The sequence below is a fragment of the Phocoena phocoena genome, chromosome 16 (assembly GCF_963924675.1).
Source record: "Phocoena phocoena chromosome 16, mPhoPho1.1, whole genome shotgun sequence".
NCBI lineage: Eukaryota > Metazoa > Chordata > Mammalia > Artiodactyla > Phocoenidae > Phocoena > Phocoena phocoena.
This window is the reverse complement of record NC_089234.1, coordinates 31,272,043-31,289,988: the sequence shown is the minus strand read 5'-3', so window position 1 is coordinate 31,289,988 and position 17,946 is coordinate 31,272,043. Positions and strand designations below refer to the sequence as shown.

The 17,946-nt window shown below is 46.1% G+C and overlaps 1 protein-coding gene across 1 annotated transcript in view; it reads left to right on the top strand.

Annotated features, from left to right (window-relative positions):
- The window catches only part of DNTT (DNA nucleotidylexotransferase), a 34,783-nt gene extending 20,445 nt beyond the window's left edge, over nt 1-14,338 (top strand). Inside the window, exons 7-11 of the mRNA XM_065894318.1 lie at nt 4-136; nt 1,205-1,313; nt 4,928-5,173; nt 11,916-11,999; nt 13,908-14,338. Of these exons, the coding sequence (XP_065750390.1) occupies nt 4-136; nt 1,205-1,313; nt 4,928-5,173; nt 11,916-11,999; nt 13,908-13,994 (659 nt within the window). The 3' untranslated portion in view covers nt 13,995-14,338. The remainder of the gene's footprint in view (nt 1-3; nt 137-1,204; nt 1,314-4,927; nt 5,174-11,915; nt 12,000-13,907) is intronic.
- The last annotated feature ends 3,608 nt before the right edge of the window (nt 14,339-17,946 follow it).

The window sequence follows — 17,946 nt, the reverse complement described above, 5'->3', positions numbered from 1 at the left end:
CAGGATTCCTCTATTATGAAGACCTTGTCAGCTGTGTGACCAGGGCCGAAGCAGAGGCAGTCGGTGTGCTGGTTAAAGAGGCCGTCTGGGCATTTATGCCTGATGCCTTCGTCACCATGACGGGAGGATTCCGGAGGTAAATAATGATGACGGCTGCTTTTACCTCCCCTGCTCTAACACCTTCAGTGGCTCCCCATGCTCAGGAGTTTTGGCACAAAATGCCTTCGGGGGTCTGGCGCCAGCTTCTCTCTGCGTCCTCATCTCCTGCACCTCATGTTTCACTCCAGCAACCCCAAGTTGCTTGTCTTTCTCAGCACACATGGAGCTCTTTCTCGCCTCTGTGACTTTGCTCCGTCCCACCTTTCTGCTTGGGCTTGTTTCCCTCAACTCATCAGCTGGCTCACTTCTCCTCATCCTTTAAGCTTCAATTCAGATGCCACCTCCCCCAGAAAGCCTTCCTTGATGCCCTCCTCCCCATGCTGGGTGAGGCACCCCTCCTCGGTTCTCCCTGGACAGCTGTCAAGTAATTGTTTGTATTGTTTGTATGCGTGTTTCCCCACTAAGGTTCGGGAGCTTAGTGCTCAGTGAGAGCCAGTGCGTGGTGCCTGGCACACAGTAGGCACTCGAGAAATATTGGTTGTGTCAATGAGTGAATAAATAAACTCTTCACAGAGATGCGTGCAATTTTTGGATATTGAAGCCCGTTTCAGAAAGAGACTCCTTCCCTCCCACACCCTTCTCTATCTCTCCCCATTTCTTACATGGTGGCTGTTGGCTGTGGAGGTGATGGAGAAAGTGGGAAGACAAGATCAAATCCAAGAAAACGCCCTTAGTCTATGTCGTAATTGCAAGAACCCTATCTCATGTTATGTGGATATAATTCTTGGTTCGCTTGTTGTCCAGCTTGTCTCTGGTGTGTGGGAGTGTGTGCACGTGTGGGTGTGGAGAAGAAATAATCTTTGCCATTTTTACCCACATGTACATGATCATATACGTACCGTATATGATTTTTTAATTTTTCTGTGTCATAAATTTATTTTGCAAGGAGGAGAGTTGTGTAACCAAGGATCTTTTGTTTAAAAGATACAGCATGAGCATTTTGTGTTGCAAACCTTAAGCCTGTGGCATAGAAACACAGGTGGCTTTTTTAAATTGAGAGCTAAAAATCTAATTCATTTCAATTTTATACAATTTTTAAAATCAGGCGTAAGAAGACTGGGCATGATGTAGATTTTTTAATTACCAGCCCAGGATCAACAGAGGATGAAGAGCAACAACTTTTGCCGAAAGTGATAAACTTATGGGAAAGAAAGGTAAGAAGAAAGATCATAAGTAGATGTTTGGACGCTCAAGAATTACATTAATACCGTTGAATTTGGCACACTATTGACCTTGTAAATGTGTAATGATCATCTAACTGATTCTCAGTTGTTTGCAACAGCTTACACAGTGCCAGTGACATGCAGTGAGACTTACCTGCTTTGGGTCCTAGAGTCTGGGTTGTGAGCTTGTGTATACACACTCGTCCTATTACCAAAGGGGCCGAGGGCGGCTTGTCTCTGTGCTGGATGTGCGGAGGCATCAGAGCCCTAAACAAAATGAACAGCGTGTGCTGAGAAGACCTGGGAGGTGTGAACCAGGGTAGAGCAAGCTTAGGGGTGGGGCTAATACTAGGATAAAATCAGCCCAAGAGGTGTTGGGGCTGCCTTGAACTCTATGCTGGTCAATAACCACCTTGACTTTGTGCTGAGATGGGAAGAAGTGAGCTAATGAGGGCAAGCTGGGCCCAGCAGAGGTCATGGCTCAGGAACCCCCACCCACTGAGATCAGATTTGCCCCCGGCCGCATATTGCCCAGTGGAGGGAACTAAGGATGACCCTGTGGCCAGAGCAAACTGCAGGGCCCTGACTCCTGCCCAACCCCAGTGAGAGCGCTGAGGAGACCAGAGGGCCCTTCCCTAGGAACCCGTAGGCCTGGATGGCTTGAGGAGGCTGGGGCTGGTGTTTTTCCAGCACAGCTTCATTTTTCCTGAGTGATTTAGCATCTTCTGGGTGTGGACAAATCTCCCTGACACACAGGAGAAAGAAGACCTCAGATACAGTTAGTCTAAGAAACACACGACTCTGGTGCCAGGAGTACCAGAATTGAAGACCCAGCTTTGGAACCAGACCCAAATTCACCCACGAGGCCCCTCTCTCTCTCAGGAGCGGGGATCCAGACAGCCGGGAGCTCTGAGCGTGAGCTGAGCCAAGGGAATGCCGGACGAGAAAGAGTCAGCCGAACCTAGGCTGGCCCTACTTCTCCACTCGAGCAGGAAAGCTGAAAGATTCTCATGGACAGACAGCACCCTGAGGGGCTCTGCCAGCCATGGCCTGGGCGGAGACAGGGCTGCCTGGACCCCCATCAGGGGCTCTGGCAAGGGTGAACTTATTTGACCTTGGTATACAGTCACCACCCTCCCCACGCTCTGAGACTGTCCCAGCACGACATGGGATGGGGTTGGGAGATGGGGACAAGAAGCCTCATTTTCGTTGGTCTGTCTTCGGCCGCCAGGCAGCCATACTGCTGGTCCCCAAGCAAAGAGATGGGCAGACACTGGTGGATGCAGAGGTTAAGCACGTGGGTTTTAGATTTAGGATTTTAAAAGCACAACCCTGCCATGTACTGGCTGTAGGAGCTGAGACTCTCTCCTAGCTTCTCTTTCCTCATCTGTGAAACAGGGATAGCAAGCCTCTCTCATTTGTTAATGGGAGGATTAACTGAGAGAATTAGTGCAAGGCTTGATAAATGCCTATTAAACAGTGGCTGTAGTCATGATCTCTCCTGCACGACTGTATACTGAACTCTGCCGGAGAGCCAGGCACTGTGCCGGGCGAGGGGACCCAGGGGAGAACGCGAGCAGCTGTTCCCCTTCCCTTGCTGACAATCAGGCACCAACTCTGTCCACACCCCTGCAGCCCCACGCCTGCCCCCAACACCTCGGTTGTGAATCATGGTTAACTTCCACCTCTACCTCACTCCCCACCCCTGCCTTTCTTACCAAAATCTGCACTTTCCAGATTAAAATGACTATATCTCATGCAGGCACACTCAAGCACATGCTCACACGACACATGCGTATACACATACGATGTTTTAAAACACCTGCAGAACGAATGAACAGCCAATGGGTATGGTTTTCAGTTGCCTATCAGATGAATCTACATGTGGTCCTTGTAGAAGACCTCTCCGTGGGAGAAAGGGAGGAAAAGAGCTAGGAAATACTGATCTTGGGGGGAGGGTGCCATCCAGAAGACTCCACTGGCCACCAGCAATTCACCCCAGAGGGGAGGGCTGGCTGGGTGTAGTTTGGGTTCCTGCCTAGTGGGTGGCCCGTGTGTCTATGACCAGCCAAAGTGTCACCACCACGTGGCAATAGTGCAAACACAGTTTACAGCTTTTAAGAAGCCAGCTTTGTGAATTTTTTTAAAGGGGGGAGGGAAGTTACAAACTTGGCTTCAAAGTAAGACTTTTGATATTTTAATAGCTCGCTTTTCAGATTTACATAATTCAAATTGACGTGAAAAGTTGTGATGTTGACTAATCTTAGTAAGTTTCATTAAAAAGCAGATGTCTTCCCGGAGTTGGTTGTTAGATTTGCCTAGGGCAACACCTGCCTGCTGCACCAGAGGCTCTTCCTGACATCAGCGCTCCCCCCACAATCCCCCACTCCCCACCCCAGCTTCAGACGGCGCATCAGCGCTCCCCCCACACACCCCCACTCCCCACCCCAGCTTGCTTCTGACAGCGCCGGTTCTTCCTCATGCCTTTTCTGGGAGAGGCACTGAAGGGCCAAGTGTTCCCTCTTCTGAGATCAGCAAAAGGAAAAGCATCCCCTCCTCAAAGTGTTGAGTTGAATTGAAACAATGTCTCTTGGGGGTGGGGGTGGATTGCGCAGGAAATGCCAAGTGCTTCTAATAACAATAGCAAATGGAACTAGTGATGCTCCAACTGTGGTCCCTAGATCAGAAGCATCAGCACCACCTGGGAACTTATTAGAAATGCAAACTCATCTCCCCCCCGCCCCCGCCCCAGCACGAATCACTCCGGGGACAGGACCTCCCAAACTGTGCTTTAACAAACCTTCCAAATGTGTCTGATGATGATAATATTTGAGAATGTCTGACCTAAAGAATCCAAGAACAAATCATACACCCTAATAGCTATGACTAGATTATTTTCAGGTTATTTGCTCTTCTAGTTGCTACTCAGATTCAGCAGTTAGTTGCATAGTTCTGCCTTTCCCTACCCCACATCTGCCCTGTGCTGTGAGGAAGTCCCACGGAGCAGATAAATTGGAGGATGGCAGCTTGCTGGGCATAACTTTCTGACTAGGCAACGTTCGGTGATGTGCCACCAATTTTGTCTGATTCTCCAAGGCAGGCAGAGTAACAATCTCAAAATGCTCCCTAGAAAGAGTGAGTCATCAGGCCCCAACGCGGCTGAGCCTCAGCCACAACCTTTGGGGCCAAGTAGACCTAGTCATCAGTATTTTATGGAGGGACACTAAATCTGAACAACCGCATAGAAACGGCACGGCTTTTTGTTCAAAGTTGGTTTGTACTTAAGGGAATGCGGCAAGTTTGTGAACACCGGTCAGCCGTCAGACCTTGCGGGAGTAGATTCTCTGGCAGCTTTGCCATGAAGTGGCCTTGGCTTGGCCCCTCTAATCGCTAAATTCCTCTGCTGCGGAGGGAGTGTAACACACCCACTCCATCGCTCCCTCTGCTAGTGTCGCCAGGTGGGCTCACAACGCAAGGACAAAACGCACCCACGTTTTGCTTAAATCTGCAAAGCTTTCTTTAAGAGCGTTCATTAAGAGCCCAATATAAAATCTCCGACCCTCTGCATCAGGGACTCTTCCTGATGTCTTTCTGTTTATTTTCAGGGATTACTTTTATACTGTGACCTTGTGGAGTCGACATTTGAAAAGTTAAAGGTGCCAAGCAGGCAAGTGGATGCTTTAGATCATTTTCAAAAATGCTTCCTGATTTTAAAGTTGCACCATCAGAGAGTGGACAGTGACAAGTCCATCCAACAGGAAGGAAAGACCTGGAAGGCCATCCGTGTGGATCTGGTCATGTGCCCCTACGAGCAATATGCCTTTGCCCTGCTGGGCTGGACTGGCTCCCGGGTAAGCGCTACCTGTATCCGTGGGATGGTCTTAGCTTTCCGGAAGAGGTAGACTGGGTCTGCCTGGGCCCAGGGGAGAGACAATGGCAGTGGGGGTGGGGATGTGGGGGAGACGGACAAGGAAGGAGGGGGGTGGACAGGAGAGAGGGAAGTGGACAGAAATCTCTAAATCAGGGCATTCCACCTGCACATGGTCACGTGAGACAAATGCATTTAGAACAGTTATTCTCAAAATGAGATCCCCTCTGAATTGGGAGATTGGGATTGACATGTATACACTGATGTGTATAAAATGGATGACTAATAAGAAAATAAATAAACATTTAAAAAAAATATGACACACACAAAAAAGAAAGAAGCCAAGACACAAAAGGCCACATATTGTATAAATCCATATGAAATCTCCAGAACTGGTAAATCCATAGAGACAGAAAGTAAATTAGTGGTTGCCAGGGGTTAGGTGGAGAAGAAAAGGAAGTGACTGCTAACAAGCATGGATTTCTTTTGGGGTGATAAAAACGTTCTGTAATTACAGATTGGTGATAGTTGGACAACTTCATAAATATACTAAAAGCCACTGAATTGTACACTACAAAACAGTAAATTTTACTGTATGTGAACTATACCTCAATTTAAAAAAAGAATAAATGAATGAGCACAAAATATGTATGTAGTTAGTGAAACTTACTGATATATTAAATGAAGCATATCTTAAATATTTCATCTGTCATGAAATCTTACCCTTCTAATAAGTCTAAGAAACTTGTTTTTAGGATGTAAACATTTTTGTTAAAAAGAATGTCACAACTGTCAATAATTTTTACCGTGTTTCAATGTACCCATCAAAACTTTAGATTAAAAAAGACTCTAAGAAGAAAAGTTGCAAATTAAAACAAAACCAAGTACGGATTTATACCAGTTACACGATTCCCTTAGAGTGGCTCATGAATCTTTGGTATATTCTGAGCATCACAAATGATTATGACTACAGACTTATCTACACAAGGTAAAGTTTATAAATCTTTGACTAGGAGTCAAATTTCTAACAAGGAGTCAGTGACTGCTAATTTTTTATTTTGTACCACAACGGATGTCCAAAACCAAGTATTTCTGCTCTTGTTATGTCTCAATTCTATTAATTCCCTTCTGGGGAAAAAAAAAAAAAAGACAATCCTACAGGAACTCAGAACAACTGCATGTAAAAGCTTAAAATCGTATTAATTCAAATTAATATTACCAGAGGAATGTATGACATTACTACCATAAAATAATAATGTGTGAATTATTAATATATGAAAATAAAAGAATCTTCTTATTCCTACTACACAGAGTAATTCATTTTAATTCTAGAGAAGTATACTTAACTGCCAAGCCAAGAGCCTGCCTACTTCATTAAGTCAACAACTATTGGCTGAGCAGTTATTATGTTCACAATATAAGGAATACAAAGATACTGGTCCCTACGCTCAAGGGATTTATAATGTAATACAAGATGGAAGTGGGCAGGTGATAGAATGTGGGGATGGATTATAAACGCTGAGGATCTTACAGTTTAGCCTATAGGTAACAGGGAAACTATTAAATGATCTGAACCATCTACTGAGTTAGACCAGGAGATTAACGCAATAGTCTAGATAAGGATGAGAAAGATCTAAATTAAAGTAATGGCCGGGAAGGGCAGATGAAGAAGGACTCTCAAGTCTTATTTAGGTGGTAAAAATTAGTAGGACTTCGGTGACTGCATATAGAGGAAGCAATACCACCTAGAAGTTAAGGCTTGCATAGGCTTTGAAAATACACATACAAAAAGAAAAAAAAAAAAAAAAATGAGATCCCCTGACCAGCAGCATCAGTCTTACCTGGGAACAGGTTAGACATGTAAATTCTCCACCCCACCTCAGACCTTCTGAATCAGAAACTCTGGGGGAAGAGCCCAGCAATTTGTGTTTGAAAGAACCCTGCAGGTGACACAGCTAAAGTATGAGAACCATGGAAGCAGAGAAAGCAGTCTGGTGGCTAAGGGCACAACATGGCTCATCCCAGACCTGGTCACAAGCCCCTGCTCTGACTCTTACGAGCTAGGTGATCTCCGTCAAGTTCCCCATGTCCTCTAAGACTTAGTTTTCCCATCAGGAAAGTCAGGGCAAAAATGCCTCTACCTCCCTGGGTTGCAGAGATCCAGTGAGATGAAGCTGGCAAAGCCCCCAGCACCACGCCAGGCACGGGGCCAGGGCTGGCCGAGTGGCAGCTCCCAGCTCCCATCATGTGATATTCATAGACATGGCGCCTGAGATTTGTCCCATTAGCTTGTGCTCCACCCTCCCAGCTAACACCCCACACTGTTTTCCCACATAGTTGGCTGTTGCTTTGAGTGACCTGAGCCCTTAAAGGATTTTATATGATAAATGACATAGAATTTAATTGTCCTCAACCTTGAGTTAAATGTCAGGTGTGTTTGCTTTAGGCCGGAATCATTTCAGCACAGGATCTCAGCACCAGAGCTTCTAACCCTAATCAAAAACGTTGGCTGGCATCTTTCATTCATTAAAATTAGGAAAGCTGATGAAACAATACATCATAAATGCACTTCGTTTGATAGACGTACATCTTTGGGAACAGAGTCTGTTGGGAAAGGGGAGAGTTCCAAAAAGAAGTCCAGCGTTATACAAGGTCATGCCAGTCAGGATTCGTTGGCAGAGATGGTTGTTCTTTGTTCACTTTGTTTTGAACATGGGCATCTCTTCAGCACATTTTATTCTCTTTTCTCAGAAATTACTGTTATTGGCTCTGCGGGGCACTAACAGAGCACTAAGCTCTCCCACTTTTTAGCTGGGTGACTTTAAACGAATTAGAACCTCTTCAAGTCCTAGTTGCCCCAACTATATTGTGGATAATAGTGGTGCCCACCTCCCAAGTTTGCCATCCGGTTAAATGAGATGCGTGTGTTTAAACGTGGTAAGGGCTCAGCAAACGGTAGCTACTTGTGCTACCATCTTTACGCCCCTGCTTATGTGACCGCTGAACGTGATGTGTTTTGTCCCCAGGTGGATACATGTTGGTGGGTGACCAGGTTTAGGTTTGGTCTAAAATTTTGTAGGTGAGAAATTAAATTTCACCTTTTAACCCAAAGATTTCAGCACCTGGGAAATGTTCTTAAGCCACTTCACCTATTAATCTCACCCCAGTTTGGGGTCATTAACTTACCAGGTTGTCTCATCTACTGAGCTGACAAAGTTTCCTTTGGATCTTGTGCCCTAAAGATTTCTTGAGTAGGATGCATCCACTGGGACACATTAAGCTGAGGTTTTTCTAGAACCATCCAAGTACAGTGCAATTTCTGGACTGGGTATGGACTTCATTAGTTTAAAAAAACAAACAAAAGAAGCTTTTGTTTTCCTCTGAATCATATTTCTTCAAACTAGATCTGCCGTTTGTCAGCATGACTTTATTGGCTGAGATTCCTTCAAGAGTATTGTCCACGTTTGTGTCAGATGCTAGAGGAAGTACACTCTCTCCTCCGGAAACACATGGACAATGGTGGCTAGATGCCTAGGCTACCCCAGCCTCTTTACTAGCCCAAATGGCTCCCTTTCGCCAACTTTAAAAAGCATCTCTTCCTTAAAATACCTTACTGCCATTTCCCAGAAAATTGTCATAAGAAACATGCATATTTACAAAGACTACACAGTGAATGGCGCCCTCTAGAGTTTTGCAGTGCACAACTTGCACAACCGTATGTGTGTTGTGACCAGTGACACAGCCAGACTGTAGTATCACTGCCCCTGCTCAATGTTCAGCTTTCTCTATCTGAAACAAAAGACACCATGCTTGCCCTGCCTATCTCACAGGGTTGTTGAGAGAAACTAAAGAGCTTGTAAAGCAGAAGGCAGAACTGTCCAGGGTAAAGAACCTGAGCTTCGGGATTCAGGAGTCTGAGTCCTAGCTCTATCATTGGCTGTGCGGCCTTGGGTAAATTACTTAGGCTCTCTGGCCTCGTTTCTTCATCTGAAAAATGGGACTAATAACAGTACCAACCTCACGGGATTGTAATGAGGATTAAATTAGACAGCGCCTTCATCTTAACACAATTCTGAGGCTAATTGTATACTTAATACTGTTCTTTTAGAAGTATTGTTAGACTCTTTTAGAAGCTGTTAAATACTAGTGATAATAGAGTAGATCAGAAATTAATATAAAGCAAGAAATCAGCCCAGCACCCAGCACAGGGTAAGCTCTCCATAAACATTAACTAGGATATCATTGCCCGGATTATGACCACAGCTGTTCTGACTGGTATCTTGCCCCCTACAGCCGAGTGATCCTGTCATAACATAAGTCAGATCGGGTCACTCTCCTGCTCAAAACCTGGCAGGGGCTTCGCATTCAACGCAGAGTAAAGGCCTTCCAGTGGTCTGCGAGGCCCTGCGTGGTCTCCCCACACCCTCATCTCTCTGAACTCCTCCCCACTGCTCTCTCCCTAACCAGCCAGGCCTGCCCCTCCCTAAGGCCTCTGTTCTAGCTGTTCCCTCTGCACCGTGTGCTCTTCCCAGAGTCCACTTGGCTAGCTCCTTCACCTTGGGCAAGTTCTTGCTCAGATCCTACCTCCTTTATGAGGCCTGAGCTGTATGCAGCATGACCTTTTAACATATCATGTAATTTACTTATGCTGTTACTGTGTCATATTTGTGTCCCCTGTTGAATCCAAGCCTCACCAAGGCAGACATCATTGTTTTGTTCTCTGTTATATTCCAAGCATCCAGAACACACCTGTCACATAGTAGGTGCTCAATAAATATTGGTTGAGTCAATATGATTACCCTCCAAATGGAAGACATCATTATAATTCCAAACAGAATACAGAAAAATGCTCCTGAGGATTTAGCAGAGGAGTCCAGGCATAGATCTCTCACCACACAGAACTGGGGAGCCAAGGGGGGCTTCTCACTGCACCTGTTACCCCATCCTCTCCAGCATCCCCCCATGCCCAGTGTAAGGAGCCGTTGCTCTAAGTGCTGGGGGGACTGGAGGCAAGTGGCCCAGGGCTGTAGGAGTCCGTGTGCTAAGCAACACTCCTGTACTTTCACAGGCCAGCAGCTACTGCACCCAGAATCTGCTTCACCCTGATTCTTCCACAGCCATAGTTTCTCTTCCGCTCCCTTATAAAGAACTTCTGGCTGGAAAGTATGTCTTCACACAGCCAGGTGAGGAAGGGCAGTTCCCAGTCTTCGCCAGCTTTCCCATACTCGCCACTAGAGGGCGCAATGATTCCATCCTTGCTCCCTAATCCCACATGGAAAGGACATTTCTAGATCTGTGCTTCTTAGGAAAATTAACCTCAACGACAACTTCATTCATTGTCCTCCTTTTCCAGGGTTTCCCTGTCCTCTATCTAAGGCTTCAGGTTTTGCTCCCTGGAGCCTCCGAGCTCACCCTGATCATAGGAGATGCTACTCTGGGGCAGGTGGCTCAGACCATCAGTTTTACAGAATCTCGTATGAGAGGATGTTACAGCCAGAGGGGACCTTACTCATGCACTTCCTCCACCCTCTGAACCGAGATTCAGAGAGGCTGGGTGACTTGCAGAGAGATGCACAGCGAGACAGGAACAAAATCCAGGCTGGAATCTGGGTCTCCTAACCCCTCATCCTCTTTTATATGAGTGATATTCCAAATAAAAAACAACACCAACTATTATTTATCCAGCATTTACTCTGGACCAGGTATTATTTTGGACACGATCCTCACAATCCTCATTTATTCATTCAGCAAATATTTGCTGTACATCTATGTGCCAGGCGTCATTTGAGGAGGAAATATGGTTATGAACAGAACAAATCAGGTTCCTTTTTTCACAGAGCTTACAGTCTAGTGTGTGCATGTGAGCATGGAGCTTTGTCATCGTAGACTATTGCCCTGGGGGAGAAAATTGCTTGGAGAATGTTTAGTGGCGATAGACATTTCATTACAGTAAGTCCTCTACATACTAACCTTCAAACTGTGAACTTTCAAAGATGCAACTGTGCATCTGGTTCCAGCAAGGAACCAGAACCTGTGCCATCAACGTCAGGCATGAGTGAAATCGCAGCTTGCCCTCTGTCTCCTATTGCTGACGATCCTTCAGCTCTACCATCTCCCACCTCCTCTCCCTCCTCCAGTCAGTAACTCTTCTTGCCCGTTCACTCGATGCCAGCCCCTGTATGCCAGTTGTTATACTGGACTACTGTGCTTTTCAAGGTACTGGACTGTAAGATTTTAAATGTTTTATTTTTCGTGTTTGTTTTTTTTGTATTATTTGTGTGAAAAGTATTATAAACCTATTACAGTACAGTACTATATAGCCGACGGTGTTAGTTGCGTACCTAGGCTAACTTTGCTGGACTTACCGAACAAATTGGACTTACGAATGTGCTCTCGGAACGGAACTTGTTTGTATATAGGGGACTTCCTGTATTGGGATTTAAATATCTCTAAACACATAATACTGAAGACATTCTAGACTTGATGGTAATTTATTTATTTATTTTAAAAAATTTATTTATGTATTTGGTTGCATTGGTTCTTAGTTGAGGCAGGTGGGCTCCCTAGTTGCAGCACGTGGGCTCCTTAGATGTGGCATGCATGTGGGATCTAGTTCCCTGACCAGGGATCGAAGTCGGGCCCCCTGCATTGGGAGCGCAGAGTCTTAACCACTGCTCCACCAGGGAAGTCCTGATAGTAATTTATTTTAATTATTTCTTATCCAGCAGTTTGAGAGAGACCTCCGGCGCTATGCTACACACGACCGGAAGATGATGCTGGATAACCACGCTCTATATGACAAGACCAAGGTGGAGCTGTCTCCCTGAGATGGGCCTCTTTGATCCTCATCACCAAGGCTGGCTCCCTGAGTGCTTTTCCAGAACTAATTTTAGTGTCCAGGTTCAGTTTCCTTTGCCCCGAGTGCCCTGTCCGCACAGATCACAGTTGAGGGCAGCTGGAAAGATCCTGATGGGAGCATAGCCCTCACCTGGCCCAGAATGCACCTCAGAGGCTTTGGACTCAAAGATGATGGGCTAGTTGGGCCCCTAGAACCAGTCCAACAGTGAATATTAATTGAGTTTGGTATATCCTTGGTAACTGCAATGAGTAACTCCAAAGAAAACTAAGGATCCCCCCAAATCACAAATACCACTCAAGTACCCCTCAGATGCAGTGAGAATTAGCATTTTGAGTGATCATATAGGTCATTAATGAGAGTCCACTGCAAGAAGGAGAGCAACAGAGCTGCCCTGAGATGTAGATGAGCAGTCAGCTAGACTCACACACCAGCTGAGACTTACTTGGTATGCCAGCCTTGCAGTAGTCCAAATGCTGTCTCAGCAAAATGATAGATTACTGTACGAATTAGGAAGAGTTAAATATTCAACTAAGTCCACAAGTGCCAAGATCTACTCTTCCTACGGTGATCAAAGACACTAAACAGAGCTCTGAGGAGGAAGAAGACACAAAATAACGAGAAGTAATGGCTTTTACCCTTTAGGAGCTTATAGTCTAAATGAGGTGTATTTAGTTAGAGCTGTCTCACAAGTGTCAGAAACCCAATAGAAAATGGAAATGGCCAAAAAAAGAAAAGAATTTGGCTTATATACTGTAGCATCTGGGATAACATGGACTTCAGATGTGGCTGTATCAAGGTGATCATGCAAATTTCCATCAGTGTTGGTTTCACTCTCAGGCAGGGTATTCCTATGAATTCCAACCTTCTAGTTTAGCTACCCCTTCAGAAAAGAGCTTCCTTCCTGATAGTTCCAGCAAGAGCCCTAGCTGATGTTCACTGGCCAGACCTGGGCCATGTGCCAATCCCTGAACACTTTTCCATGGCTCTTATTGGCCAGGCTTGGGTCATGTGCCCCTCCTTGGAGGTGGGATTAGCCCCACCAGACCCTCAGAGATTGAGAGTAGGGAGGGGTGGTTTCCCAAAGAAAAATCAAGGTGCTGCTGTCATAAGAGAGGGCTGTGTTTGCTGGCAGGAAAGCCTCAGTGGTCTAGCATGTGAGTGGAGACAGCTTCACATAACACGATGTAGGAAGACTTACAAATTGACACGTAACGAATAGTTCAACATAAGCAGGTGCCTCCTACAGGCCCAACGCTGTGCTGTAACAAGAAGGGCTGGAGGAGAAGTGGCACTTGCTCTAACAGAGATCATGCGGTGGGAGCCTGGCGGGAGCGGGGCAGGGGTGGAAGGCCAGGAGGAGGCCCCAGCATACACAAGTATCCTATAATCACCGTTCCTTCTTACCAATGGCAGCAGTACGTAATTCTGACTGCACAAGAGAATTTCCCAGCCCCCTTAAACAGATGGAGGACAAGACCTCTGCTGAGCTTCTGACTTCATTGGACTGGAGTATAGCTCAGTTTTCAACATTTTTTTAAAAAAAAACTCCTTCAGGTAGTTCTAATGAGTAACTGTGGTTAAGAACTACAGATCCGTAGGAAGAATACCAAATGCCTCTAGTTGAATATGTAAGACTGTCATCCTTTTACCTTAATTTATTAAGTTTTGGGGGGTGGGAAAATACAAAAAGTACGGAAGTCAGGTAAGATGAATTTCTGTCCTCAGAAGCAGGGTAATGTGTTTTGGCAGTAATTTGTTTTGACAAAACAGTTTTACAAGTAATAGTTTCACTGTGTCATCAGCACTGAGATGATTAACAACAATATCTGAATGTACACATGTCTTGTTATGCTTTCAGAGGATGTTTCTCAAAGCAGAAAGTGAAGAAGAAATCTTCGCACATCTGGGATTGGATTACATCGAACCATGGGAAAGAAATGCTTAGGAAAAAGTGGTCGACTTCTTTTCTGTTTTGTTTTTTTTTTTTCAGGTTAGATAAATTATGCTTCATATTATAATGAAAGATGCCTTAGGAGAGTTTGGGATTCTTTATGTCTTACTGAAATGCAGATTGCTTCTAGAAATAAATAGTTTGGGAAACATGATCATGTCCCACCTGGTAATGGGTTATGCTCTAATAGGCCATTTGTGGGACTGTTACTTAGAATTCACAATGCATTTGCCACAAAAACAGTGTTGTAATTGGTGGCTTGTTCTCAGGAAAGCTCATCAAAGCCCACTTTGCCCACAATGTAGCTGAAATTCTGTATATTTCCAATAAAAATAGGAGAAAACAAGATGGTGGAGTCTTTTGTTTTTCACTCAAATATTTTAAACTATTCTTAAACAAAAATGTAAGAAAATGAAAGAATAAAGAGTTTCAGGTTTACCTTGAGGGGCAAAACAGGTTTAATCAGAAGATCAGAGATTCTAGAGGGGGTTGTGGGTCCCTCCCGGAGCTTTTGGAGGAGGGGGACTGAGTCCTGACTCTCAGCTCAGGTCAAAGCCTGCTCCTCCCCTGTCACCTGGAGCTGTGTCCCTTGGTGTGCTGGCACAAGGCCACATATGGGATGTATTCTCACTGCTTTCACTCAGAAGGAAGCACAATTTCCTAAACCACCATCTCTGAGTCTCTCTCAGGGAGACGATCTCTCTTGCCCTCTTCATCTCAGGGCACCCAAGGGAATGGAGGCAGCCTTTGGAACTCCCAGGCTGCAGACCCATTTGGACGTCATGCCTTCTCTAGGAAGGCATCGACTCCATGCCTTGAAGAGACCCGAAAGGCCATCTGTTCCAGCTGCTTCTGTGTCCTCAGCCTGCTGGAGAGCTGGGAGACCTCACAATGATCCTTGCCATTTCCTTCCAGCCCCCTCAAAGGAGAGGAGATGGCAAGATCCAGGACCCCATAGAGAAGCTTGATGCCCCGCCCCGGGCACAGGGAAGGAGCCTCCTTCCCTTCCTGGTGCTGGAACCTGGGGGTGGGGTGTATATCAGCTAGTATTGCCCCAAATTCAAACTATCCCAAAACTCAGTGGCTTAAAGCAGCACAGATCTGCACACAGCCTGGGGTTTGGCTGAGCTAGGCGGGGCTCTGCTCCTCTGGTCCATCCTCCTACTCCAGGGACCTGCGGGCTAACCTGGCCCTCTCCTTCTCACGATGACAGCAGAGACAAGAGAGCAAGCAAACCCCAGCGTGCATGTGCTTTTCAAGACTCTTTCCATGTCTGTTAATATCCAGTGGCCGAAGCCGGTCACATGGCTAAGCCTCCAGAGACGGGGCGTTATGCTTTGTCACAATGGGATGTATTGCAAAGGGCATGAATGCAGGGAGGGTGAGGAATTGGGCCCATGAATACGAGCTACTTCAGAGAGTTACATGTTTAGTTTCTTTTACATTCTTTTCTCTTCCTATAAAGCATCTCTTGTAATCCTGATAAATCTGGAGGTGCCATTAGAAGCTGGGGAGGGGATTCTTCTGCTCAGCTGGTGACCATGAGCCCATACACGGGGGAGCAGGGCCAGAGGAGAGCACTGAGGAAGCCGTGGGAGGGAAGGAAATGGGAGCAGTAGTGCCAGGAGGATGGAGGCAAGGTCCCCTGCCAAAGCTGGCTTCTGAGGGATGGCGGGGACATGGGGAATGCCTGCTCTCCTGGTCAGCAGTTCCACTGCCCATCAGGGCTTCACGGCTCAGCGTGCCGGTCCATGACAGTGAGGTTGATTATCATCACCCACCTTCCTCTTCCGGATTATTCAGCAGAATGCTCTGTGGCTGGGCTCAGGCAGCATCTGGGAGATGGACTCATAGCAACACATGGCAGGCAAGCGCAGCCGCGCCCTAAGGATTGAGGATAAGCACGTCCGTCTCATGGGTGCTGGGCCCCAAACCCAATGGCCAAGCAGCACCTGGGACCAGGTGAGCAAATCGGTGGAGAAGGATGTTTGAATCAAAGCTCCTCCAGACACCACATTAGGCATAAAGAGCATGAAGAACAGAGATCTCAAGGAGCCCAAGGGTCGACAGCAGAGCACAGCTGGGCATCCCTGAACTGCTCCTTGGAAGGAACAGCCAGAGCTGACTCCCTGGGCTCCCTCCCATGCCCACCTTGCTTCTCTCTTTCTACAGCCCAACAGTCCTTCAATCTCCTATTGAAATCTTCTATTTCTCAAGACAGAATCTGATAGGGTCAGCTTGCCAGTTTCATGTAGGCCAACTGGTCACTGGCTGCTCTCCAGATAGTAGGTGCGCTGCCTTTGGGCCAGGTGTGCATTATGGGTCCAATCAGCCATGTGATGGTGTGTGTGTGTGTGTGTGTGTGTGTGTAAGGTGAGGTGGGTGTGGGTAGAGGTCGTTCCTCTTGGAAGGGCTATGGCCATTGGAGGCTGGGAGCTGTAGCTTCTTAGAGCACAGCCGCTCCCATAGAACCCAAGGCCTCAGGCCCTCCTCCGTGCTTGGTCCACTCTCCAAGTTCAAGGGGCCTCGAGGTCTACCCCCCAGCACCCCTCAGCACGTCTGTCACCAAAGAAATGTCATCCTTGAGGCCAGGGAGTTAGCAAGGAGCCCAGGCCTCCTGGGGAGGTGGAGGGAGGAATCATGGATCAAGGGAAGTCAGGCCTCGATGTCCAAAATCCAGATCTCCCCTTCATCATAACAGTCTCTCTCCAGGAGAGACCTGGAAAACAAGAGAGGAAAATGATCAAGACGACAATGCCAGAGAGCAATGGCTGGTCAACACAACGGTAGGAGTGCTGCCACCTAGAGGGGAGGATGGGCAATGCGGGCTTAGAAGTAGGAGAGCCCTGTGGGCCAGAGGCCTTCACAGAGGAGGAGGGAACGCAGCAGGTTTTTTTCTTTTTTTTTTAATTGAAATATAGTTGATTTACAATATTGTATTAGTCTCAGGTGTACAATATAATGCTTTATTTTTATAGATTATACTTCAGTTAAAGTTATTATCAAATATTGGCTATATTCCCTGTCCTGTATGTTACATCTTTGTAACATATTTATTTTATACCTAGTGGTTTGTACCTCTTAATTCCTTTCCTCTATTTTGCCCATACCCACTCCTCTGTTAACCACAAGTTTGTTCTCAGTATCTGTGAGTCTATTTCTGTTTTGTTATATTCATTCATTTGTTTTATTTTTTAGATTCCACACATAAGTGTTAACACACAGTATTTGTCCTTCTCTGTCTGACATATTTCACTAAGCATAATACCCTCCAGGTCCATCTATGTTTTGCAAATGGCAAAATTTCATTCTTTTTTATTCTATTGTTTTAAAGAATGGGAGGATTTAGATCCACATTCATGGTTCCAGCACAGAGACTAGGGAAAGTACATAATGTTTTATAAGCAGCAACAAGGGTAGCTGATCCAGGAGCCAGAGCTTTTGTTTTTATTTTTGGGGGGCCGCACGGTGCAGCGTGCAAGATCCTAGTGCCCCGACCAGGGACGGAACCTGCCCCCTCTGCAGTGGAAGCACGGAGCCCTAACCACTCGACCACCAGGGAATTCCCAGAACCTGTTTTTGGAATGAACTTCTGGAAATGAACTTCCCAAGCCTTCTTGTGCACCCTGAAAATGTCAAAGGGGGAATAAGAAGGTTTTTTTATGTATGACAGAGATAAAAACTGGCAGCCCATGGGCCAAATACAGGCCATAGGTGTATCTTGTTTGGCCTTCACTGTGTTTTAGGAAATTTTAAAATTAGTGGTCAATGCTTAAAACCTGATAGAGTACATTAAAAAAAAAAAAAAAAAGGATTTATAGCTTCTCTCGGGAAACAATCCATGGCAACAATGGGCCACATTCCTACCTGACATCAGGGGCTATTGCTGAGGGGTGCTGCCCTCCGGAGCTGGGCTGAGGTCTCCAGTTCAGCACCAGCCCCCAGG